The sequence below is a fragment of the Patiria miniata genome, unplaced genomic scaffold, assembly GCF_015706575.1.
Source record: "Patiria miniata isolate m_02_andy unplaced genomic scaffold, ASM1570657v1 HiC_scaffold_3, whole genome shotgun sequence".
In the NCBI taxonomy this organism is placed as follows: Eukaryota; Metazoa; Echinodermata; class Asteroidea; order Valvatida; family Asterinidae; genus Patiria; species Patiria miniata.
Window position 1 is genome coordinate 30,103,071 of NW_024037069.1, and position 27,819 is coordinate 30,130,889.

Sequence of the window (27,819 nt, forward strand, 5' to 3'; positions counted from 1 at the left end):
GTGGAATATGGCGGCGCTCAATTTGTTGCAGAGTTCATGGAGTTAAACGAGCAGACGATAGGAAATTGTTTTTAACAGTTGAGCAGAATGAGTACTACTTACATCCTTGAACCACCGACTAATGGAAAGGTATTTTTGTGGGAAAGACGTCAATATTTAAAAACGACTGTATTGCGCATGGGCCATGGGCAATTGGGGGCCATGTAGCCCAGGTGGACTCCCTTTCCTCCTAGCCCGACTGCGTCTGGCCGTACAGTACTATCGCAAGCTCTGTAGTACGGCCAGACGCCCGATGCTTCCACAGAGACTGAATTTTGTTGGCCGCCGATGTAGCGATTTTGCTACATCTTTCGATCGCGATTATCTTTTCATCCAGGACACAAATTTCCAAAGTTAAGGTTCGTAGTCGTAGAGCAACTCATACCTTTTCGAAAAAAACGTTCTTTGGTCTCAATATTTTCATCCATATTGCCACAAGACGAATTTCAGTCATCAGATTCCACAAATATCGTCCCATGCGATCCCCCATGCGATTTCAAAATGGCGGCCGTGCTGTAATGTATGCAATATGCAGGCGCGCCCGCGCGAACTCGTGAATATGCATAAAGAGTCTGTGACGTATGACCTCGTGTTTTGGACGTGCGTGCGGCCCCGTGCAGAGCCATACGTCACGAGGTCATACGTCACAGACTGTTTATGCATATTCATGAGTTTGCGCGGGCGCGCCTGCATATTGCATACATTACAGCACGGCCGCCATTTTGAAATCGCATGGGGGATCGCATGGGGGACGATATTTGTGGAATCTGATGACTGAAATTCATCTTGTGGCCAGATGGATGAAAATATTGAGACCAAAGAACGTTTTTTCGAAAAGATATGAGTTGCTCTACGACTACGAACCTTAACTTTGGAAATTTGTGTCCTGGATGAAAAGATAATTACGATCGAAAGATGTAGCAAAATCGCTACATCGGCGGCCAACAAAATTCAGTCTGTGTGGAAGCATCGGGCGTCTGGCCGTACTACAGAGCTTGCGATAGTACTGTACGGCCAGACGCAGTCGGGCTACTTTCCTCCCTACATGCCCTACGTAACGGAGGGAGTCCAGGGTATAAAGTGCTCAAAACCGGGCGAAAAAATTTATGACCAGTATTTTCAATATTTTTCCTTGGTGGAGAAGCTAACTTTTACGTCGTAGTATTCTATGTAGCCTTATCTATTGGGCCGCTGGGTTCAGAAATTCCATATGCGATGCTGACCGACCTTAATCTGGAAAATAAACTCGAAAGCAACGTTAAACTTGTACGTGTTTGTAGACTCTTTTCATCAGTTTCTCACCGCCGAGTCTATTCTAGTCGTACGTCTGTGCAGCGTGTAGTCTGGTTCCCTAGACCTGACAATTATTCTCGACGCTCATATCACGTCTGGTCCGGGGGCCAGACTATGCAGCATGAATATGCAGTGCGCATGCGTGATTTGCTTAGTAAGCACCTACTCCTAGAACTATGAGGCTCCACGTAGTGGAGCCTCATAGGTTCAGAACCCCGCAAAATTGCTGTCAGCACAAAACACTAATTAAGTACAAATATGTCCATCCCAACCAAGCTTTTTCCCACAGAACCGCTGCACAGTTTGCCCCTAAACTCCGTACAATACCTCATGACATACTCACGTTATGTGCACCCAACAAACATCGGTGGATTCTGTCGGTTTTTCGGCAAAAATGATGAAAAATATGCCCTTTCTGCACTGAGCCAACCTGACACTTGAAACGTGCATGCGCGCAGAATGATCGCAGTCTTTTTCGGGTTTGATCGCTCGGAGCGCGCCGTGGGGGTGACGTACTTGCACTTGTATGCATGCGCATACTATCGTTCCGCTCCTACACCATACCCCCGCGGCGCGCTCCGAGCGTTCGAACCGAAAATGACTGCGATCATTCTGCGCGTGTGCACGTTTCAAGTATCAGGTTGGCTCAGTGCGGAAAGGGCATATTTTTCATCATTTTTGCCGAAAAAACTAAATAAAATTTAGGGCTGGGTAACTCCAGCTAAAACAAATGTAGCTACCATTTTTTTTCAAATTTTCTCTGTTTTTCTGTTAAAATAACAATTTTTGGGGAATTCTGCCAGAAATCTGCCAAAAAAATCCATTCTGTCAAATTTTCTGTAAAACTTGTTTTTTTTACAAAAAAATTCTGTCAAATTTAGCTGAAATTCAGCTAAAACGGTCACCCTGCATCCTTTGCTACTTGCTAGCGCTAGACTATGCATGCTATATATGGGCAATCGTGTAGTGTAGGGCCCCTGTATTGGTTTGATCAAATTAGAATCAAAAATGTTTTTTTATTGCTCAAAAATCACCTTTCAATCAAAAGCAGAAATTTCTCATGTCTAATGACACCCGTTTTACATTTTTAAACAGTTTTTTTGGGGGTAAAAATCATGATTTTCCTGCGCGGTTTGTGCCTTGCGATTCAGCGCGCCGTGCGTGCTCACGATACATAGTGCGGTGATCGCCATCTTTATTTTCTGGTTGTGTGTTGTCGTTGCGCTGTCATCGTAACCTTTACCCCAAATTTCCCTCAAAAACTCAAATAATGGTAATAATTTTTTGTCTTTTTTGTTCTTCATAATACTTTTAATACAAGTTTAATTTACTGTTGTTTGTTATCAAATCCTACTTTTTATTGAAGTAGATTTCATTTTTTCTTCTTCCTAATCCGAGGCTTGGTCTGATTTTTTTAAAGGGAAATAAAGTCTGAGAACCATTTGGGACCCCTTTCCTAAGAAAACACAATGCTTCATGTAACATTCGCCATTAATTTGTCATTGTCGTCCATTCACACATACAGGTGTTACTCAGGACAACATGCGGTGACATCGATATCGAGTTATGGTCCAAAGAAGCCCCCAAAGCCTGTCGTAATTTCGTCCAGCTTTGTCTGGAGGGGTACTACGATGGCACCATCTTCCACAGGATCATCAAGGACTTCATGGGCCAAGGGGGTGACCCAACAGGGACTGGTGAGGGCGGGGAGTCGGTGTATGGTCACCCCTTTAAGGTACATTAACTGGGTCCTGAAGTATAGTAATTGTGGGAGAAATCTAGTCCGAGTAACTAGGACTCTACGAATCGCCTTTTTTAACATTTGGACATGGTCGGGCGATAGTAGAGTCCGAGATCGATAACAGTATTGCGGTCACCTGACCAATCACAGGGCACTTTGATTGGTCACCAATCCAGGTGACCAATCAAAGTGCCCTGTGATTTGTCTGTCTGACGCTTGTCAGGAAACAGTCTAGCCAGAGCCATGCACAAGTCTATATTTCCTGAATTCAAAATGGCAGCCTCAAACAAGGCGTGTGTGACAAGGATGTTTCCCGAATTGAAGGTGAAACTTCTTTTTCCTTCCCAAAGGTATGTGAACCTAACCACCACCATTTGTATTTTCAATTCCCACTGAAGCCTACAAGGGCGCATAAGGCAGTTTGAAGACTGTTTTGGGGGTGAAATCTGAAGATTTTGATTGGGGGTACGAGTGAAAATGGTAAAAAAAAAATTAGTAGTAAACGCAATACTGCTATCGATCTCCGACTCTACTATCGCCCGACCATGTCCAAATGTTAAAAAAGGTGATTCGTAGAGTCCTAGTTACTCAGACTAGGAGAAATCAGAGATTTCAAGGTCCAGCAATCCTAAAAAAAATTTCAGCAATGCAGTAATCCCAAATTTGAACAATTATCCAATTTCACTGAAAGTTCCTTTCAGCACACAGTCATGACAAAAAGTGACAAGTGAGGTGCCGTGTCGAATGCCGTCCACGATGATTTGGTAAAGTGTGCGGCATTGAATGACCGCTGTGCCTTTAAGAAAACACTCTAGAGCTGTAATGTTGGAAATATGGGTGGAAACTCGGCGATCAGACGAATGGCCCGGCTGTTAACGAACCAAGACAACCACTAGCAAGTGAATGCGGTCACAGTCGCAGACCATGGAGCAAATTCGGGAATGTTCCAGTTGTTTCTTTAGCTTGTGTCACAAAAAAACAGAAGGCTCATTTTTTTGTAAGGCTGGTTTCAAATATCAAAATCTAAACTGAAGTGGAATTTAAGCAACACTTTTTTTTTTAATCCGGATTTTAATCCCACCACAGGTCTTGACATTTGTGTATCTGGCATTGAATGCAAACATTAGCCACACACCCAGTCTGAGGTGGGCAGTACTTCAGTCTGGCCTGGCCCTCTAGAGGCCGGGCTTTATTGATTGGTAGAAGCTCTATTGTTAGTAGCTGGAGTTACCCAGCCCTAAATTTGATCATTGGGTTGTCATTTAGGGCTGGAGGACACTTTTCACGTAAACCAGCAGCGTTGGCAGGTCCCAAAAAAGATTGCAACTGCAACTCACCGTAAACTTGCCTGGAATAACCATTACACAGGTCCTTAAAGTAAAAAACGATCCACGATGAAGATTCAGCCTACAGTTGCAGTGAAAAAAGGAGGAATAACCGCTAACCTGACAACCTTGCAGGCATGGCCAGGACTGCAATTGGTTTGTGCACAAAAAAAATTGTGTACAATGAATGGCGGTCGATTACCATGCACAGCGCGCTGGTACTAGTCGTTTTTGCCGGCTGCGCTGGCTGTTGGCGCATGACGTCACGCGGAAGCGTAACACCTGATGACTGTTTCATGCACTCGGTTGCCGTTCCAGTACCGCAGCTGTGATGCAAGTGGTAAACCTCATATTAGTGCATTAAACAGTTTTTTTTGGGACCTGCCAACGCTGCTGGTTTACGTGAAAAGTGTCCTCCAGCCCTAAATGACAACCCAATGATAAAATTTAGGGCTGGGTAACTCCAGCTATATTGTTAGGTAGTTCAGGGCTGACAAAAGGTAGTTCAGGCCTGAAGGCCCGGGCCGGGCCTGGCCTGGCTTTTCAACTTCCAAGCTGTCCCACCACTTCTGGCTACTTTTTAGTTTAAATGTGACCTGCGCTATTTTTTGTTTTGCAGGATGAATTTCACTCTCGGCTTAAGTTTTCCCGGCGTGGCCTGGTTGCCATGGCCAACGCTGGACCCAACGACAACGGAAGCCAGTTTTTCTTCACCTTCGACCGCTGTGAGCATCTCAACAACAAGCACACCATATTCGGCAAGGTAATCAGCTTTTTGCTCGCTTGTACTTGCCCTAAAATGGGGTAGGGAAAACAACTTGCGGTCAGTCCAATACCACAAAAGCTCTCTCTTTTTAAGGCCTCTCACACTATCTGAAATGTCCGAGTCCAACACGGCAGAGTTGTAACGAGTTACTGACTTTTGTGACTCGAGTCGAGTCGAGTCTTTTTAAAGAAGTGACTTGAGTCGAGTCGAGTCATTAGGTCAAGACGGTCAAGTTGAGTCGAGTCACAGTGTGTAGTCGAGTCGAGTCGAGTCGAGTCAAATATTTAGCTTGAGTCAATTCAAGTCACAAATATTTGAGCACTATACAATAAATAAACACATGAGAGAAAGTCATTTTTTTGCTATTTAAATTTTACATTCGGGCTAGTAGCCTAGTACATGTGGCGACACCACATTTGCCTCTTAATAAATAAAGGGGGTGCCAGCTGATCGTCATTCAACTAATGGGGACACTGATCAAACCACGTATATATATGTATACATTATTCACGAACATTCTAACGTGACGTGAACAAAAACTTTTTAAAAAAATATTTTTTTCGGAAAGTTTTGCTTTTATTTTTGGGACTCGAGTCTCATTAGCCTTTCTCGAGTCGAGTCGAGTCGAGTCATTCTGATGAGGGAGTCGAGTCGAGTCATTTGCTCGCAGTAACTCGAGTCGAGTCGAGTCATTTGCCCTTAGGGACTCGAGTCGAGTCGAGTCGAGTCACCAAAACTTGTGACTCGAGTCGGACTCGAGTCGAGTCATTGACTCCAGTCATTACAACTCTGCAACACGGAGATTTTGGGAACTGCTTTCACACTAGCAAGATTCCAACACGGCTTCTACACGGGTACAGCGCTCTACATGGGTAAAGTCCTACCCTGGTCAGGACCAGGGTTAATGAGAGGCTCTACCCAGGTAGAAAATCAAGAATCTGCACACCGATGTTTGAACGGTATGCCTTGCCTACCCATGCACGATTGCACCCAGGGCGATGGCACCTGATGCCGTGGGTTTTTCCCAAGAACATTCTTCGGGGCTTTTTCCTCCCACCTCTAAAACTGTAGTTTCTTTTCATTGTCTCCTCTCTACAGGTTTCTTTAGGCTTGCGAGCCACAGTGCCTAGGGCACTATCTTAGGAATCCTTGGTTTCATTACCAGAAATTATGATTAATAATAATAAGTGTGGTGTCATTATGTCTCATGTCTGTTGTAAAATTGATTTTGTTAATTGCCTAGGTTGTTGGCAACACAATGTATAACATGGTCAAGCTGGCGGAGGTAGAGGTAGATGATGATGACAGGCCGGTGTATCCACCCAAAATCAAGTCAACGGAGGTAAGTCCATCAGCTTCTTCCAGTTCAATCTTCGAATTACCATTCCAAATTTGTCTAAAGTCTCCTTTTATTGATTTTACTAAGTTCCATCCTCATACCATTTTATGTTTGTACACCATGACATTTCCAATATTTTTGATTGTGAAGTTGGGGGGGGGGGGGCGACTGCTTTGATCAAAATTGGTTGCAATTCAATTATTTATTAAGATTTCACTGTAATATGCACATAGACTTGGAATCAGGTTCGATATTTGTTCCAAGTTTCAAGTTTATCTGATGTTCTGTTAAGAAGAAAATTAGTAACTGATGCAAACATGTAAGTGTGTATTTGCCTGCATATCGGGGGGCCCCCTATTGTCCCTCTTTTGTTTGTACTCTAACTTTTTAGGAAGACCTCCCATATGTTTTGTACACAAATCCAAATTGGGGACCTCGGAAATTAGGGACCCTATTGTCTCTGTTGTTCAACGTCCCCTTTTGAATGCAGAAACAAACTCAGGTTTGTTTATGGTGTAAATCAAGGATTTTCTATTGTTCCTCTTCCCTTTTTCCTTTGTTTGTTCAACAGCTCTCTTGGTTTTGTACACGTTTTCTAATCGAGGTCGTCCTCGATTTGGTTCTTGTCCTCAACTCATCGATGATGTTGCACGTGTGTTTCATAGATTTACACCATAAACCTACTCGCACAGTGAAGCAGAGATGATTGTACACATTGCAAAGTGCCGTGCAACAGATTTTCCGTGAACCAGAATATTCAAATATGTACCCCTTGAAATCTGTTGTTTTGTTCAAATCATTCATTCTGAAGGTTTTAGCCAATCCCTTTGATGACATCGTCCCCCGGCAGCTGAAGAAGGAGAAAGACAAGGAAGGGAAGAAGAAAAGTAAATCCAAGGCCACAAAGTAAGTTGCAGAGTTTATTCCAATGTTGGATTTTGCCCTTCAGAGATGTAATTTTGTAAGCAATGTACATGTGCACTCAGTGTTGCAAACTTGGTCCAGTGGTAATGGTGTTAAACTCTTTTGGGGTAGTTTGTGGGTTCAAATCCCTATGGGGGGGGCGGGCACATGGTATTTGTGTCCTTGGGCAAGAAACTTTACCTCAATTGCCTCTGCACACAGGAGTCTAAGTGGGTGCCTGTGAGGTGGTAGATTGCACTGACCTTGATCTGCTGCAGAGTAGTGGTCTCATGGCCTGATGAACAGGGGTAACGATTTTGAAGCACTTTGAGGTATTGGTGTAAGGCCCCCAAAAAACTTCTGCTGCCAATTACATGGCATTTGAAAATAGGGTAGGTAGGTAAGGAATTTTTTTGGCAAATTTTTTGTGTGTGATCATATGGAGGTGTCTGCGTGTAGTAAAGGGTAAAAGATAGTAATTGATGGTTTTCAGGTTTTTTTCTCATTCCCCCCCCCCCCCCCAAAAAAAAATTAGGGTAGGGGCTGTCAAAATAGGGTAGGTAGGGTAACCAGAAGCAGAACTATTTTTTTTTGGCCTAAAGCACTTTATGGTTAGAGTAACTTTTATATCTTTTTGTGTTTTCAGGAATTTCAGCTTGTTGTCATTTGGTGAAGAGGCAGAAGAAGATGAGGAAGAAGTGAACGAAGCGAGCTTGAAGATGAAACAGAAACACAAGAGCAAGAGTGCTCATGATCTTGGCAACGATCCCAATCTTAGCTCAGTTGCTGCTGTCGACGTAGAGTAAGTACTGAAATTATTATTATTAATGAATACAAGGATTCCTCAAAAGTATCCTTGGCATATAGAATCATTTGCAGTTGTCGTAATTTCATGAAATGGACCGATTTATAAAGGGCTATTAATTTATGGCAGACATTGTTCCACTGAGCTGTTCAATGCTTTTTATCCTCAAGCAAACCTGAATCCTCCACCCTGATTGGTCGATCCATGGCAACAACAGTGTGATATGAGGCTGTATTGCACGGTCCATATCACACCCTGCGTATTGCGCTATTCCAAGAAGTGAGCGACATTCCAGCTGCATGCACTAAACTGCTGAAATGTTCGTGTAAAGTGTGCTCTTTCCAACTGTACTGCGTGTCGAGTTTGCTTGAAGATAAATTCGTTATCACGCTCGCGCTCGTGGAACACGGAAAATGTAGTGCGTCTGTGTCCCACATACTTGGGCCTCGTGGTATGTGGGACACAGATGCACTACATTATTCCGTGTTCTACTCGCGCTCGCGGGATAACTAATAGTGTCCATTGGTGCTGGAAAACACGGAAAAAATGCTGTTCATTTTAAACCGTCAAAGTAAAGCTTGCTGAATCTGTCATGGACTAAAAACAGACTAATAATATAATCCACTTTTCATGCCACTCAATAGCCTTGTTTCATTACCCCTTTACTGACAGGAAACCCAAGCATGCATTATCAGAAGACATCGTCGGAGATGAAGATGAAGAAGAAGAAGAAAAGAAGCGAATATACGATGAGGAGATGAAGGAGTCCATACGCAAGAAACTTAAAAGGACGCCAGATAAGCCGATTCAGAAAGTGGAAGAAGAAATGGACAGCAGGGAGTCAAGGAGGTGAGTCAGTATTATTTGGGTTGATGGAGAGGATTCACGTTAGACAGTTAGCGCACTAGATAGATCTTTCAGTTTGTGAGGCCTTGTGATGTCATATGTGACTTGCAATCTGCTATGCATGTACATGTAGCGGATGGTATCCTTTGCTAGGGGTGAAATACATGGAGAAAAGTCACAGAGAGTCAGGTTGGCGTAGCGGTACTTTCCTCGCCTTCCAATGCAGTGACCCAGGTTCGATTCCTGCCTGGGCCAATATATGGACTGGGTTTTCAGTCCCTGCTTGATGCTGTGGGTTTTACCCAGAATATTCTTCTGGGGTTTTCCTCCCACATCTAAAACTGTAATTTCTTCACATTGTCTTCTCTTTAATGGAACCCATGGGAGACCAGTGGATTCCTCTGAATGGGTTACCCAGTTAAAATAAGAAATAGAATAAATGGTAAAATGTCAATTTTTTCTTTTCTATTAGTTTGTGTAACCATCTATGCTTTGATTGAAAAGAGGATAAATTGCTGAACAAGTATGTGCCTAATTTCTGTGCAAATTTAGCTACAGATAGGGAGCAGCATTGGAGACTGCCAATTTGGATTATTTTTGTCATAGATAGCTAAGCGATTTTTTGTGTGTTAAGGCCAGTTTTATCTCTGCTTTAAGTCTAACGGTCCTTTTTATGTGATCCTTTTGTGTGTGTGTGTGTGAATACACAGGAGCGAGCTGCGCAAGGAATCGGAGCAACTGAAGAGAGAGCTGAGGGAATCGAGGAGGAAAGAGAATGATACCAGGAGTAGAGATGAAGACAAGAGGAAACAAGAACAGAGTGATGAAGAAGAAGACGATATTACGCCCAAAGGTTAGAAAATGACCCCATGCACAGGGTTCTCCCCGGGATTTTTCAAACCTGTGGGGGGATTTTGTTGTGATTCACCAACCTGCGAAGCCATGACATGGGGTTCGGGCCTGCTTAAGGGCCCCGAAAAATTTTGAACTTTAAAGGCTCTCTGGTGCATTGCTCACTCCCCCCCCCCACTCTGTACCAAAAGAGTCAGGGGGACTTGAATACATTGCTGCTGCATGTCTGTAGCTCACAAGCAGACTATACTGGTTAACCCTTACTCCCTAGCATGATTTACTAGGAACCATACCCATCCTGGCAAATCTCAACACCATATGGGAAACTGCACACACATATTTCTGACTTTGATTTTGGAGGTGTGCCAACCAAATGTAAAAGTCTGTCAGTTTTGGGGTACTGTACCCATCCTGACAGATTCCAACAAAACATGCCGTTGGGGTTTGATGGGTTGTGTTCTGTTAGGGTTAAGAATGTGACTTTGCATATAATTTTTGTAAAACGCTTAGCAAATATTTTAAGAACCGTTTAAACGTTTAGCCATTTCACAAAGGCCGACGCCTGGCCATTATGTCTGCAGATCGGCATGATTGACGTAATAAATCGGTTGACATAATAAATAGTGGGCATACATTGGAAAAGTAAAAACTTATCTACTGTACCTCGAATGTAATCAAGCACAGCGGTGCTTCTAAGATTTTGCAAATTAAATAGGTTTGAAAATGTCGTTAATTATTTGTGCCATGTATAGCGAAGAGTACACTTGACTAATTTAAGTGTGGACAAAGCCATAGCGTCTTCACATGAGCGTCAAGCGTTGTCAGCAATTTGTTTGATTGCCTCTCCCAGTGGTCTCCCCCAACTCTGTCTTACCGTTGAGGGGGTACTTGTGCACGGAGCCCGTCAGCATCAGTGTGTAGCCTAAAAACATTGTCCGGTCCTATCCCACCATTTATTCTAGACAAAATAAATATAAAGATCCCTTGCATTCCAGCATCTTCGAAATGGATACTCATTAGTTCACCTCTTGGGCCTTCGTTGTAAGTGACAGACAGAATCGGTATATAATTTATGAGGCGAGAAGAGTGAGAAAAAAATCCTGAGTTTGCTCTCCGAAGGAAATCTCATTCATCAAAGATACATTACTTCTTTTTATTTTGCGTGTGCCATAGCTGTAATATGGCCCTTTCATTGCCTAAGGGTTCACATGACTACATACTTCACTTCTCACACATTTTGTTCTAATTGACCTGTTGAAAAACGTTTTAACTATGGCATTGTGACAAGGAAAAGACCGTTAATTATCACCCGTGTTTTTTGACGAGCTATTCCTTCATCATGTCAGCAACACACTCATGTTTCATGACCTACATACATGGAGGGTTCTCATGAGATTTATGGTGTTACACCTTTTCGAGTCACTATTGATTTGACATCGTGCATATTGACTCATTTTGCATTGAATGTGTGTGTGTTCCTGCATGGCATTACGCCTGAGGACAGACAACAAAAGGAGCACAAAGGGGCCATTGATCCTCGAAGGAAGGTGCCTATTGTCCTCGAACGCAGGTTTGTGTGCTTAGTCTATGGGAGAGTGTTATATTCAAGGGACAAAGGAAAACACAAAGCCAATCCTCGGAAGCATAGCAAAAAACGACTGTGTGTGTGTGTGTGTACGTGTACACACATTCAAATCGTGGACCTTGAACAATAGAGGACAATAGGGTCCACGATTGACCAAAGGCCCACTTTTGAGGTGTGTGTACAAAACATATTGGAGGTCTTCCTAAAAAAATTGAGTGTAAACAAAAGAGGGACATAGGGGTCCATGATTGAAGGTGTTTACAAAGATGTGGGTTTGTTTTTGGTGCAAATCTATGACACACATATAAAACATCAATGTTTAATCGAGGACAGGAGTCAAATCGAGGACGTCCTTGATTAGAAAACATGTACAAAACGAACGAGAGCTTTTGCAAAAAATGTTATTAACAAAAGATTGATAATGAGGAAAGGTGGGAAATCCTCGATTTACACCCTTAATAATCATGGTGGTGTGCCAACCTTGCCATCTTTGTGTGGACCTGAAAACCAAACAGGTCCGCGTGATCTGATACACCGTGCCCTCTGGAGACATGCACACAATAGGGAACAAAAGATTGTATACGTCTACACAGGGCAATTTCTCAGAATAAACTAATATGTCTCCACAAGGTTTTCACGAAATAGACATATGGATTTTACTCAAAAGCTAGGAATTTCCAAGGTGTGTTGATTCGTCGCAAATGGAAGAGTTTTAGAAAAGGGATATTTAGTCCGAATTTCAGCCAAGGAAATTGATTCTGGTTAAACTAAGAGCATTTTTAAACTGTACTTTCAAACTCCAAAACTTTAGTTCACGAGAACAAAGAAATGTCTCCACAAGGATACAAAGTTCAGTATGGGTGATGCAGGTTGTGTGAACCTCCGGTGTACCCAGATCACACTTGAAATAATTGGCACTTTTTTATGAGGGGGGGGATCACTACCTAATGCTTAACAAAAAACATTTAATTTAAGGAAAAAGGATTTAATGACCCAATGTGGATACAGAATACCCAAGAGTTGCCTATAACTTGGCTATTACTAGATGTTTACTGTTTCCCTCACCTTTTACTGGAGAGAGTCGATTCTGAATCCCAGTGTAGCTGACTGGTAGATCTGGTAGAAACATAACTTCTATTTCTTTTCTATCTACAGAACGTTTCTTAAGGTGTTAACTTCTCTTTTTCACTTCCCTGTTTTGTAATCGAGTCCACCACAACTCCACCATAACAGTCCTTTCATTAGTAAATCGCAAGTCCAACCACAAGTAACAGGGGTGTACAGTAGCAAAGGAATCCCTTTGTTATTCATAACTTGTCACTTCAATTGAGACTGGAGGACTTGTGATGGACTATGATGGACTTGTGAGGACTTGTGAGGACTTGTGAGGGGCTTGTGAAGACTTGTGATGGACTTGTGACTGGACTTGTGACCGGACTTTTGAGTACTTGTGATGGACTTGTGAGGACTTGTGAGGACTTGTGACTGGACTTGTGAGGACTTGTGATTGACTCGACTACAACACTGTCTCTTCCTGCTTCTCACCAGAAAACGTTGATACTTAGACTCAGAATTTGAAAACTTTTTGATTTCACAAAACAAAATTATATTATTATACTTCATTTCCAGACCTATCACTGGTTTGTCATCCACTTTTCAGAAGCAGCTAGTGCAAGTCCACCAACCAACGACATGATATCCGAGTTTCGTCAACAGAAGAAGAGATTCAGAAGGATGAAGAAGGACCAGGCAATGGGTGGCAATAGAGAAGATCAGGTAAGATCGTTGGAAAAGGGGTGTCTAGGGGTGGAGGTGAACCTTGCACTATTAATTCGACACAATTTGTGTTCATTGACAAAATGATCAGGTGTCAAATTCAGGTATCAAGGCAAGTGGGTGTGAATCTTTTACCATTAATTGGAGAGATAGATGATCAAGTCAGTTTGTCAATAAGAGTTGCACAGCAAAACTTTGATGTGAACCTTGCACCATTAACCTAACTCCCTAGGCATTTTTGCTAGGATGCAACTTCAATCCTGCAAGATCCTCCAACTGCCTCCATGTCAAAATTGCATACAGCCTCAATCCTCCAAAATGCCCCGTTATTTCTTGAATGTGTTCCTTGGAGGGGTGACCACTGCCTCAATCCTGGCAGAGCCAGTGACATCCTGGAGCAGTACCAAGGATTTCAAGTATAATCTAGGCCTCAATTTATGCACGGTTGAGCATAAACAACACAAGGTCCGGCCCAAGACCTTGAAAGTAGTGCATCCCCCAAAATCAGCCGCACATTTTTGCCATATATATAGCCTCAATCCTGCAAAAATCCTCCATTTTACAAAAAGGATTTTGGAGTATTTGGGAAGGTTAGGGTTCATTGAAGAACGTGATCAGGATAGCGTTAAGGCAAAAATGGATGTGAACCTTTAACCATTAATCAGAAAAAAAAGATGATCAGGTTAGTATTGCAAAGGCAGGGACCATGGCCAAAGGTGGATTTGAACCTTGCACCAATAGTTAACAGAAAAGCTTGGGTTAATTTACCCATGGAGGGTTTTTCGACAAGGTTAGATGTGAACCACAGTTCCACTAACTACAGTACTTTTTAAAAATCTACACAGAAAATAAACTGGGGAACGGCTAACAAAGGGCTGGATAGCTCAGTTGGAAGAGCACCAGAACGGCAATGTGGAGGTCGCAGGTTCAAACCCCGCACCAGTCAAATTTTCTTTTACAACTTTAAAATTAGGAAACAAAGTGGTGAATGTTGCTTCAATCATTCACTCTAATTCTAAACTAGAAATGTAAGCAATGAAACAAGATTTACCGATTACTTTTTGTCCTCATATAATGAGGACCAGTTCTCCTTAGGTTTCAAATTATGTTGATAAATGACTAGGAAGGACATTCCAGTTTCGAAATGAGAGGAAAAATGCTGAGAGGGATTCTTGGTCTAATTACCCCCATCACATTCATTCCGGCCCACTACACTCCTACTGAAATTTGAAACATACACCTGTCGTTGACAGATTGCCAACGTCAGGGAATTTTAAAAAATGGAAATGGTGGAAGCTGAAAGCACGGATCCTACACAGAAGGATCAACGACTTGGCCAAACTCCTGGTTAGACGCGTGATAACGGCCCGTACTGGTGGCAAATACCATGAATACTTGTCAACAAAGACCCCTGGGCGTGATTGCTTTCAGATTTGGTGTCGAAGTCTGTCAAGCCAGTTAATTGTATTTTTGAATATTCATCAGTCTACTTTTTTGGTCTTTATTATTGAATTCTGATAAGTGATAACTGCATAATCATGTTAATACCAAGCACAATATCTTAAGCTTTAGTTTAAAATGACCAATGAAATGTCGCTTTTGTTTCATCGGTTCGGGATCACATCTGTCTAAAACTTTTTAATGAAAGCCTAATTAAAAACGGAATCTGGGTAAATACTTCATATATGACGACAAAAAGTGCACAATACCATCTGTTATATCCTGAAGTATTTATTTTTCAACAATTTTGGAAGAATTATGTCCTAGGAGTAGTTTTGCGTACAGTTTTATGAATATTTTTGTTTTAGATGTCATGCAAAAACCCGACACAGTGGCACACCTGGAAAATTCGCGATTGCAAGCCAACGGGTATTAATGGATGTTATCACGCGTCTAACTAAATTAAGGGAAGTTCGCTCAGTGCATTTTGTACTGGAGCTGAGAAGAGTCATTTATCCTTCTGTGTAGGATCCGTGGTTATAGGGATGTAATAAGAAGAGCCTAATTATGCATTTGATGTACGCCAGGTTGCCAGAGGATACGCTAATTACAGTGAAGGGTTACAGGAGGATAATTAAGGGGCATTGACATATCAATTACATACTTCCAGTTTCAGGTACAAGCTTCTGCAAACTTTTGCTGGAGTCAGCCAATTTTTTGCGCAGTGAAGATGTTAAGGTTTGCATTGTGACATCGGCAATATGAGTGTGTTTGCAGTTGCACAAGAAATCTCTTTTGTGAGTTCGTATGTCTCCTGACGACGGGCAGAGCATGCTGCCCGAAACATTGAGATTTCCATCGGCTCTTTTCAGAACCACACAAACTCACTAAAGAGATTTCACGTTACATGATGCAGCCACAAACGTACTGCTCTCCAAATTTTTTATGTCCGTTTGAAATTGCTATATAGAGATGGAAAGGTAGCTCATGCATTGATCAGTACACTTTGTAATTTGCAGATTACTATTTTTGCCAAAATAAAGGTCAACAATGATGCATGCAAAGTTTTAAGGTTTTTAGTACAATACGTTCCAAGCAATTTTTTTATGGACTCAAATCATTGTATCTCAAGTTGAACTCATTCATTTCCAGCTTTACAAGCCATTGAGGCAAGCTATGATCATGGCTAATGACTTGCCATGTCCGAATTTAATTGGCTAACTGCCTGACAGTAACACACCTGTCTAATGGAAGTGGCTTCATCAGCTTCCATTGGTGCATTTATAATCGCGAGCCGTAGCCGAGTTAGTTAGACGCGGCCTATTATCACCGTGAATGTGAAGAAAGACAGGTGGAGAACCGACAAATTGAAGCGATCTTGGGTTTGTGTCTCGGCTCCAGCAAGTCTGCCCGTCAAAATAGAATGGGGAGCCCGGGGAGCTTGAAGTCTTCAGACCGTAGTCAGGAAGCATGTGAGAGCACGGGTCTTGGAAGCGTAGCACCGTAATTAACGAGATAACGGACTCTCGGTTCTTACCAGCTGCGGTGAAATACGCCGGGGGGAGTAAACCGGCTATTTCCTATGTTTGTGCTGTGATGTCATGGGCCAGTAGTCTCACAGGAATGGTCGCTGAAGGATGGGGACATGGTTTGTAGCAATTGTGTCTTCGTCAACAACATCAGCTGCTCTACGTTTTTGTTCACAGATCTTAGCTTTCTTGGCAGGCCTCGGCTGTTGAGTTTCTTCGGCGGGAATATTTTCTTGCCGGCATTGATGGTTGGAATGTAGCTTGGATCAGTCATTGGTATTCATGTGTTAAAGCCAGAGTCCATCATTTGCAGCTATCCAAAAAGTAACTGGCGTAATTATTTTGAAAAACATACTTGGTTGAAAGATAGTAAGGGGACTAAAACCCCCTGTGAAATTTTTCTTTCTGGCAAGCTGTCATTTTGAAGAAATCAATGAAAGAAGGCCTTTCCAATGGTGCTTCTTAGAAGCATCGTAGGAAATTCAAATTAGTAGTTCGTTTTGTAATTCCCCGAAGTGCGCACAAGCATTGGCACGATGCACACGCGTACGTGGTTGCTATAATTCGTCGGATCAGTGCGCGACATCGCGTAGGTGCAATCGGCTAGTGAGAACGTGTCTTGGACGCTGGATTCAGGTCCAATTCAAAACTTGATTCAGCAACTTTTGATTTGAAAATCAAGATCCTAGAGTGTTTTTCTCGAAAAATGGAACCTAAGCTAAACTAAGGAGGGTATTGTACAGTTTACTGGTTACAGTCAAGCAAGGACACCGGAGCCATGTAGTATGCCTAAACTGATCATTGTGACCACAAATGTAAATTTTAAACTGAATATAGTTTTAAACCTTAGTTTGGATCATCTGGATATAATATGGTAGTTAACTGTTGTGTCAATTCAGTGGTGTACACTTTGTATCTTACAAAGAAACAGTTACGCTACCAATCATAACATTCCTTAACTGCACTATAACTCATGATGTTTGATTTCTTCTATAACTAACGATGATGATAACCGAGTTAGGAAAGGGAGGTTATTGACATTTTATCCGTCCAACCTTAAGACAGTCTTGAAACTCCTACTACGTCTGTGAGGAAACTCCCATACTCTACTCCTTCCCACCCCTTAAATGCACCTAAAGGCACGGAAGCCAGATCAAGAGTGTTTAAGGAAAGCTACCTTCGGGCAATTTTGCACATATTTTCCAGGGAGAAATCCCTCCTTTTTCCATGAGGACTGCTTTGGCACTGGAGCCTCTCGTTGCATGACGGCACGGCGCTGCCGGGGAAATGAACCCTAATTGCGTCAAATTCACACACGAGAGCCCATAATTAATGACACTTTCCTTGTAGTGACAGATGGAATTAGGCTGAGAACCGCCGCCTGCAGGGCACCGGTTTTACTCAAACCATAGCACCAATTGTGATGATTAATTGATAGGTGGTGTTCTGTACACAATTCATATGCTCTGGTGTTGTAAACAAACTGAACATTACACAATGTACTTGATTTGTTGTAAAATACAGAGCAAGTAACTGCCATGGTACAAATACATCTGATAAATGACAACAAATCATGATTTTGCACTTTTTGTTGTTGATTAAAGCCCTCTTATGCAAACATGCATTTGTGCAAAGTTGTCCTTTCAGGCAAAATCAAGCAAGCGACTGTTAAACGTAGAGTACATCATTTGTAATTTGTGCATTATCTTCGTTTGAAGCAATAACAACGCTCAAAATCTAAAGACAGGTGCTTAACAACTAACCTAATTAAATTTCAACTGTGTGAATGCTGTAAATTTCGAGGAAACAATATTCTAGGATCTCGATATCAATTCAAAAGTTGCTGAGTCATGTTTTGAATTGTGCCCTGAGTCATGTTTTGAATTGCGCCCAAAATCAGCATCCGGGACACGTTCTCATTCAGCCGATTGCATATATATGCAATGTCACGCAACGATCCGATGAATTATAGCAACTGCGCGCACGTGTGCGTTGTGTCAATGCTTGCACGCACCCATTCACAGCTTCGCTGAATTAAAAACGAATGACGGAAATTTCCAAAAATGCATCTTTAGACGCCTCTTTGGAAATTACCTTCTTTTATTGTTTTCTTCAAAATGATAGCCTGCCAGACGGAATAATTTCTTAGAGAGTTTAGTGCCATTAGGCCAAAAAAAAAAAAATATTCGGTCTCTGGTCAGACCAAAGTTCCGGAATTGACGCGGGGACGCGGCCAGGGATCATGCCCAAAGACAGGATGCTGAACTGTTTTGTTTCAACAAAATGTAAAAACAGTGCAAATTTAGGTCCTATGTAAAATAAAAACTGATGATGTTAACTTGTTTTTTCCCCTGCTGTAGTAGTGATTTGTTTATAGAATTGGAAAGTACACATAAGCCAGGCATCAAAATTGAACATTGACCCTCATGTTCGAAGTATGCACCACTCAACGTAAACGGCGCCCTCACACAGCCACTCCGGGTCAATCACAGCTAAGACTCCTCAGTCACGTTCTCCTGCTTCCAGCACGTCACTCGGCGATCGTCTCCCCCAGTGATAGCCCCAAATGAATGACATGAATGATTGGAACCGATTGGCGTACCCATGTGCCAGCCACCCTGTCTATCCCCGGGCTATGGTTAAGGCACAGCAGGCAGAGAGAACTCTCAGGGGAGAAACCTCCATGCTTTGGTCTGTCAGCCTAGCTAGTCCTAGTTCGGTTTAGCTGGGTTTATTTCTGTTCCTGAAATAGGCTGAGATCTGGGGTGCTTGCCAGGATGGATTCTTGTGAAGTTGGAGTCATCACAAGCAGCGAAAACTAAACTGTCAAAAGAAGTTAAAGGTTTTTATTCACCCATGTTGTTGGATTGTCGGGCTTGAATCCATACTGAATATTACACTTTTTGAGAAGGCCGTGAAAAACTATGCACAACCTTTTGACCACAAAACATGATTTCTTCCATAGCACTCTGTATTTAAAAAATAAATTAGTCAATTGACTGATCGTTGGGAATCACTTACATTTCTTAATTTCAGCTAAGCGACAGCAAGCCAGATGGAATAATTTTACGGGATGTTCAGTACCAAGTACGATCCTTAATCCAACTAAGGTTTTGATAATAATTTGGTAGGTTACTTTTGGGATCCGAAATGCAAATAATCCTATATGCCTTTCTTTACCATTATAGGAGGATGCTTCATTAATCATTACACTTGTACTAAAAAAAACCACCAAAATTTATTTATTTATTTTCATACATTTCAATCACTGCGTTGATATCACATGAGGCAATGGCTTCAATACTGCATCTGTTTTCAGCCTAAAATTTCGTCCCAGATTGTGTGGTCTGTTCTTTAAGTTTTCCGAGTCAAATTTGAGTCGAGGCATTCATTATTTACCAAGAGTTCAAGATTGGGTTTTGGAATGCTTTTCCCAGCCATTGAGAAATAACTTCCCTAATTTTTAGTTTAATCATTCATTATTCTTTATATTTCTGTTATTCTGAATTTATTACTATGTTTGCCAGGCTAGCCACTGTATAAAACAAATCATTTAGTGTGTAAAGGTTAATAAAAGGGTGAGATTTTGTCATGATTTTTCCCGATTTCAGGATTTTTAAAGAATCCTTTTTGAAAGCTGAAATCCCAGAAGTGTAACCGTAAAGGTGCTTTCACCTATGAAGGTTTATTTAAAAGATAAGAAATGAGTATTGTACATGTAAATAGTACCTTAATTTAGGCAAATATACAAACATTGATTTACATCACCCCGACGCAAATTCCATTTTATGAATAGTTTAATTGCGGTACCCACTGCTACACACATCAGATTCCACAAGCCAACCGATCCCGCAAGTTCGAGTGGTAAGATGTCTGCACTAGAAAGCAGGAAGTCTTGGGTTCGAGTCCCACCAAAGTAATTTTTTCCAACTTTCACTCGGGAGGTAACACACTGAGTATACAGTGTTTATACGTCGGTGAAGGGCAAAAACCTAATATTGATTTACATCACCCCAACGCAAATTCCATCTTATGAATACAAACATATACCATACAAGTCATGTAGACCGTACATTGTTCTTTTACTGAATCAGAGCATAAGTTAGGAAAGACGGAAATTCTAAACTTTCACTACCTACAAGACTCAAAACCTAACCACACAGCCACACACACCTCCCTGCCTTATTAACACCCAACGACCATTTGTCAGCATTTCATTTCCGTCTCTGACTGATAGCCCCAGACGTACTAAATTAATGGCTATCCCCAATTCCGCTTTTAGAATCAACCTGCCAGGACGATGCTACACGTAATAGGGACTTACATTCGTCATCATTCCATTTCCGTGTGCTTACAAACTCCCCTGGCCAGTATTGGCTCATCCAAGAGGAAGCTGTAGGTGGCTCTGAGTGTCGGAGTTGGGGAAACCCTTCATTACGCCGCCTCGTTATGTCATTTGGAGGCTTATAGATAAAATGACCCATGTTTGTTGTGGAGCAGTACCTGGCTTTAGTGGATTTCTTGGTCTAGCATAGTGAAAACCAAGTTGTTGTTTTTAATACCCAATATAATTGATGAGTTCCTGCGCTGCCCAAAACCTCCCTACTTACACCTGTTAAATGGTTCATAATGAAGGAGTTAATACAGTGTGATAAAAAAAGTGTTAATGGTTAAAATTGTAACACAAGTTACAGTGTAACACAAGTGTTAATGGTTAAATTTGGAACACAAGTTACAGTGTAACAAAAGTGTTAATGGTTAACCAAAGCCTCCCTACTTACACCTGTTAAATGGTTAATCATCAAGGGGTAAATACAGTGCGATAACAAAAGTGTTAATGGTTAAATTTGTAACACAAGTTACAGTGTAACACAAGTGTAAATGGTTAAATTTGGAACACAAGTTACAGTGTAACATTAATGGTTAAATTTGGAACACAAGTTACAGTGTAACACAAGTGTTAATGGTTAAATTTGGAACACAAGTTACAGTGTAACACTAGTGTTAATGGTTAAATTTGTGAAACAAGTTACAGTGTAACACAAGTGTTAAAGGGAATATACAACATTTGCAAACAACGAAAAATAAAACTATCAAGTTTTTGCGAAATACCTTAACAGGATGTTGGTAAATGACAGTCTAAAGCATCCTGTAAAATTATGGCACCTGGTATACTGTCATTTTCAAGAAAAGTGGTATTTTTGTATCAATTTCCAACGCTGATCGGCCGATCAGCGTTGGAAACAACTGGCTTTTTATCAAATACTGGCCCCAATTGACCATTGCACTTGTTTGCAATCGATTACAAACCTATAAACGGGTACGAGCCAGCTAGACTGGTTCCCTGACCTTACAATTCCCCCAATGTATGTAAACTGCTCTGTTTCTTCTTATATGGAGTCAGGGAACCAGACTACAGGAAAATGATCGTTTTTCTTGGTTTTTATAGCATTTTCGAACCCAAAACCTCCAAAAAGTTAGTGTAACTATATTTGCTTTATATTTCCGACCCCCCAATTCCACCCATTTCTGAAAATTACAGCAAAAGCAAATGATGTATATTCCCTTTAACGGTTAAATTTGTGAAACAAGTTACAGTGTAACAAGTTTAATGGTTAAATTTGTACCACAAGTTACAATGTAACACAAGTGTTAATGGTTACATTTGTGTAACACAAGTTACACTGTAACACAAGTGTTAACGGTTAAATTGGTAACATAAGTTACAGTGTTACACTAACACAAGTGTTAACCATTAAACTTACAGCTCATCAGGCAATGTCAGTAACAGACTCCATGCATTACCCAACGAGGGCTGCATAATCACATGATAAGAATGACCGTTAGGCCTTTTTTGCAGCTGCTTAGCAAAAGATTGGTTGAAACCCTTCTCCAATTACTACCGACAAAAACATGAGAAAGAAAACAAAAGAGGAGAGGCCTGATGGCATTTTTGGCTCTTTAATGTGTCAATTAAATTTAACAAAGAGGCCTTATTCACGAGTTGGCCATTTTTGTCGAGTTCCCTGAATGTATTTCATAAATTGTTAACTGTTGAGTGGGATGGTGCCAGACTATTTATGCAGGCACAATGCAGCCTTATTTTAAATATAGCTTTAAACATTAGGGAATGTTTTATAATTACAAATTCTAATTTAGTAATTGAGGCAGACTGGAATTGATTATAAAGTAAGTTGCTTTCATTTCTCTTCGCAAGTTCAAAATATTAAGATTTTACCTAACTTTCAATTCAATATGGCCGACTCGTGAATAAGGCCCATACAAACGGCATAGCTATCCATGTATACAGTTCACACACATTTCATACAAATGCCCAGTCACTGACCCAAACATTTCCTCATTTCCTTCTCCCATGAAAAATTTCTCCCCAGCAAGATGCCACTGACCTAGCAATTTATTTGTGATTGTATAAATTGGGGTCACCGCATGTGGTCACGCGTATATATTGTGTTTAACTTATTGAGGAGAGGGCAGAAAGTACACAACCCCTTTTAGAGAGCTGGCTTGCCTCCAAAAAGCCAATTAGGAGTTTTAGGGATTACCCCTCGGTATTCCCACGGGGGTGAAGCGTTGGCCCATCACGGCCACCCCTGAAACAAGGGACAATTTTAACTGATAGCAGCAACTTTGCAGCTGGCTGGTGAGTGATAACACTACCCTCTTGGGAAGACCCTATCTCCTCGGCTTCGTCACACTGACTCCAGAATGATGTCATCCTGGACCCATCATCCTAAAAAACCTCCTCTATCTCCCCCCCCCCCCCTTTTTTTTCAGATACCCCGAGACCTTCAAACTTGGCATTGACTCAGCCTGATCGTGACCAGACTGGGGATCACCAATCTTTGTCATGGCCAAAAAAAAAAGACGACTAAGCCGTCTTAATGAGCAGTTCCTATTCTGGGCACCAGCTATTCCCACTGGGTACCAGTTTTTTGCCTAAGCCTACACAATCACCTCAGGGTCAGTTCCCAAACAAGAAGAGCAAACTTTCCATTTACAAAAAAAATTTCACCGATATTAAAGAGCGCCATATCTGCTTTTAATTTTTATGTTCAATAAATATTTTTTTTTTTTTGGATCATCAAACTTTGTCAAAGTTTGTATTACTCAGCCGCTCAGAGGTGCATAAATTTTGGCCTAGAATATACTCGAAATCCTCCGCACTGCTCCAGGATGTCACTGTCTGTGCCTCAACATTATTGACAGTGATTGCTGGAGAATTTTGCAGGATTGAGGCAGTGGTCACCCCTCCAAGGACCACATTCAAGAAATAACATGATTTTGGAGGATTGAGGCTGTATGCAATTCTACATGGAGGCAGTTGGAGGATTTTGAAGGATTCAGGTTGCATCCTAGCAAAAATGCCTAGGGTTAATGTGGTCTGCCAGTGGTCTGCCAGACTCTGTCATCATTGAGGGGGTAGTTGTGCAAGGTGTCTATAGGGATCTAACAATGAATATCCCAATACATGTACAAGCATGCAATTAACAAAGCAAGAAAAAATTGTTAGGGCATGGCATTTTTTTCAGATTTCAGATAAGGCACACTTGTTTTTCCAACAAAGAAAACTTCAAAATTCGACTCAAATTTACAATGTGAAACTATTACTCTCTAAAGGAAATTACACTCTGAAGGAAAATGAAGTAAAATCTGAGAGGCGGTCTTTCTGTAAATTTGGGGTCCACTTTTTTCCAATCCCTGTTAAATCTATGACAGATATGTTTTATAATTTTGGATGCACTCCTTAAATGCAGTCATCCTCCAAGAGCGATTATTTGAAGCAAATTACCTACCCAACAAATACTCAAATAATAACTTGAAGTCATTCTTAATGAAACTTGAATGGTAAATTACAAAGTTCCGAGGGAGGTATCTTGCACAACAAGAAAATTGTCACAGTTTGGACCCTTAATTCACAAAATGACCCAGCTGTTACGTCTGTTGTGTTACCTTTGGTGTAACAGTGCCTTTGCAAAGTTTTGTGTATGTACAGCATGCAACCTCAGCAACCTGTTCGCTGGAGGCTTTTGCAAAGGAGTGGAAATGATTATGAGTAACAACAGAAAATGGACACCCCAGACTCCACCTCTCTAATAATTCCTTAATTGCAAAAAGAAATTGCCGCAATTTTTTTTTTGCTCAGAGTACTCCAATTTCAGTATTAGTTTCCCACCCCTGCTAAGCTTCAAATTTCATTTCGAATTGAAATGTAATCCTTGTCGTTTCTCTCGAAACAAAAGGTTGAACCCCAGAAGAAAAAAAAAAGGAAGCTATTAAACGGGTCCCAGGTCCTTCCTTTAATGCCAGAGTGGATTAGTATCTGCTTGTCTCCCTGAGGGACCTCGTGAACCCTGTAAGGTCCCGGCAGTGATTGCCGGGAGACTTAGCGAGGGGTGCACGTGGAATTAATCAGAGGAAGAACCAGAAATAGACCCCATCCAGATTGGACGGATCAGATCGGATCATCATCATCTCTTGAAGAACCCAAATGTCTGGCGAGGACAGCCTCGTTGTGATTTATTTAGACACAGACAGCGCTGATGCTTCACCAGCCTAAGCCAGGCCTTAGGGTCATTTTGTAAATTCAGGATCCGAAGCGTGGCATTTGTCCCTGTTCCTGTTACCTTGGTACTTTGTAATTTCCTATTCAAATCTAATTAAGAATGATCTCAAATTTGTTTTATTTGTTGGGTAGGTAGTTGACTGCATGAATAAGTGTATCAGAAAATAGTCACAGATGTCAGATGTAACAGGGACAGGATAAAAAAAGGGACCTCAAATTTATAGAACATCTCATTACTTCATGATGTTAAAGTTTACATGACTCAACCTGTACCGAAAGAACCAGATGTAAAATGCCTCCGGCACTTAAACAAAAAAAAAACAAAAACAAAAAAATTTAAATGAGATTCAGATAACTCTTCGAGTTGTTCATTGACTTTATTTATATTCTGGTACAATTTTCAGACTCTAGCGATTCTTGCCAAGTTCCAAAACCGTCTCCATCAGGTCAATGAAGAGGAAGAAGAAAAGAAAGAAGAAACTAGAGCTGATGAGGAGATTCAAGACGATGAAGAAGAGGAAGAGATCATGGGGACAGGATGGTGATTATATTTTTGGGGTTTTTTTTGGCTTCCACTCTTCTGCAGCTTCTTATCAATGAACCGTTACTGCCCGTCATTCAAGCAGTGTGCATTGACCAATTAGATCTTGACTTTTTAGTCGGGTGATCATTGTTGATCGGTCAAACTCGGTCACAACCCTTTGGGGGAAATGTACACAAACTAAAAGTGGGCGGGGCCAGTGACATATCCAGAGGGAGGCATGGGACACCTTGCCCCCTGGCAGATTTTTTTTAAAGATATTTTGTCAGTAACTATTTTCATTAATGGTTAGAGAGTTCTGACATGAAAAAAAAGAAAACAAGCTCTAAAACCATTACAATGCACCTTGAAAATCGGCATATATTTTCCAGTATGCAACCTTATGTGACATAAAAACTAAAATATGAAAAATGTTTTCCATGTTAAGGGTTTTTGGAATGTTGCATCACAATCGCTACTATTTATTAGTCATTAGCTCGCGGATGGGCATTTAAAACTTCTGTTTTAAATTACGCGCTTACTTTGGCCGACTTTTTGCAGGATGTCACACGTTCTGAAGTGCGAGATAAGCGCAAGTCAAGTGAAAGATGCGAACATCAAGGATGCCGACACTTACAGCATCTTCGACCCAAGGAACCCCATCAACAAGAGAAGACGAGAAGAAAGCAAGAAGAAAGCCAAGGAGAGAAAATGAAATTCAGTAACTGAGCCTTCCTGTAATGAAATAAGTGAATTACAAAATAATATTAATAATTATAATCACTGGTATTTATAAAGCGCCTTTGCTAGAAGATACAAAGCGTTAATTATTAACCCTGTTTATCGGGCCATGAGACTAGTTTTCTGCAGAAACTCGAGATCAGCACAATCTGGTCTCTACCTTCACAGGTACCAGTTTATACCCCTGGAGAGAGGCAATTGTGGTAAAGTGTCTTGCCCAAGAACACAAGCACCATGTTTCTCATCACATGGGTCAAACGCTATAAATATTGGATCACAGTGCTCCACCGAACAAGTGTCAATAAGTTCAAGTATTCACCTAAAATGAATTTATAATATGTATTAAATCTAAATGCAGCTTGAAAGTAGCAATTTATTAAGTAATATTTTCAACAAAACAGTTATGGCTTGTTGCATGTAATCTGAGCTTAATCATTATTATATCTACCTGGTATCCCAACAAAGAAAAAAATGGTATTTAGTGACTGTGGAGCAACTGAAGGGCCTTGCACACTGTCTATAATGCACACTGGACACTGGTCCAACACGGAGATATCGGGAACCCCTTTCATTCTAGCAAAAATCCAATGCAGCTTCTACACTGGTCCAGCTAGCGCTCTACACAAAATCCAACCCTGGTTGGGACGATGGTCTAGAAGCTCCACCTGGGTAGAAAATCTTAAATATGTGGAGTGCCAAAGCCTAGTGATATAGGGCATTGAATTCGTGGTCTGCGGTATTTCTGCAGGTTGTTGGTTTGAGCCCAGCCTGGGCAATGACACTTTATGCCTAATATGGATAGAGGCCAACCCTATTCATACTGTGAAGAGATTAGATTATCTTGTCTTGTTTTAGTGTGAGGGGCTGGTTCTTCCACATTTTCCTCTGTAGCCGAGTGGCCTTTGGCCTTGTGATGGGCGATTTGCATCAACAACAAAAAAGATACCGGTGTACACATTGTTGTAAGTGTGAGTGGCATGCCTTGCCTACCATGGGCCCTGGTTCCACTTACTGTGGACCAGTGTTGATTTGAACACGGGCAGGGGAGTCCATAGTGTGAAAGCCCTTCAGTTAACTCGGCATGGTATACCAAAGGTCTCTGCTTCACATCCCATTTTTTCCCTTCAAATTTGTGGCTTTTCCAGAACACATCTGAAAATGTCTTTGCTATTTTACTGTATTTCTTGTCGCCTGACAATGACTATATGTAAATAAATGACTTCAATGAGTAGCCACAAAGTTAAAGCGTGCATTTTTTCCCTCAGATTAACTGAGTTCCTCATTTTTGACTTCACACTTACGCCATTAGAAATTGACAAAACGCTGTATAAATCTTATAAAGCTTGGAATATCCTCATGTTTTGGTTACTTCCCAGTTGCATGCCTGTAAGTTGGGTTGATGTACTTTTATTTCCTTGCTTCCAACTTGGTGACCCCTGGTTCACACCCCTCTGAGACTGATGTGGTTTCCGCATAATAATCTCCCATCTCTGAACATTTCTTCATCATCTCTCCACAGATTTATGCAAGCTTCCAGGCTACACTGCCATTTTAAGGAAACCTTTCTGTTTCAAATCTAGCTTTTTTTGGAAATAAATTTTTTGTAATATGAATTACTCAGTAAGATTTACAAATACGAAGAGCTGTAGCTGAAAACAGAGCAATGTTTATTTGTACCACTGTATTGTAAATATACGTCAAGTGACGTTGTGGAATATGAAGGCCTTCACTGGCA

General features: G+C 41.3%; 1 protein-coding gene across 1 annotated transcript; it reads left to right on the forward strand.

The window, feature by feature from the left end:
* LOC119738099 (spliceosome-associated protein CWC27 homolog) lies at positions 1-27,012 on the forward strand. Its single transcript, XM_038212831.1, has 11 exons — positions 1-129; positions 2,858-3,067; positions 5,018-5,161; positions 6,408-6,506; positions 7,315-7,409; positions 8,053-8,208; positions 8,884-9,060; positions 9,768-9,910; positions 13,155-13,270; positions 25,228-25,364; positions 25,905-27,012. Exons 1-11 carry the CDS (start codon positions 88-90, stop codon positions 26,056-26,058), a joined length of 1,473 nt encoding a protein of 490 aa, XP_038068759.1. The 5' UTR covers positions 1-87; the 3' UTR covers positions 26,059-27,012.
* Positions 27,013-27,819: the final 807 nt, after the last annotated feature.

Bases quoted from the DNA above. Each gene is read 5' to 3' on its own strand.
- LOC119738099 (XM_038212831.1), top strand. From the start codon at position 88: ATGAGTACTACTTACATCCTTGAACCACCGACTAATGGAAAG. The intron at 7,410-8,052 runs GTAAGTTGCAGA...TTGTGTTTTCAG, and splicing joins AGTAAATCCAAGGCCACAAA to GAATTTCAGCTTGTTGTCAT. The intron at 9,061-9,767 runs GTGAGTCAGTAT...GTGAATACACAG, and splicing joins GACAGCAGGGAGTCAAGGAG to GAGCGAGCTGCGCAAGGAAT.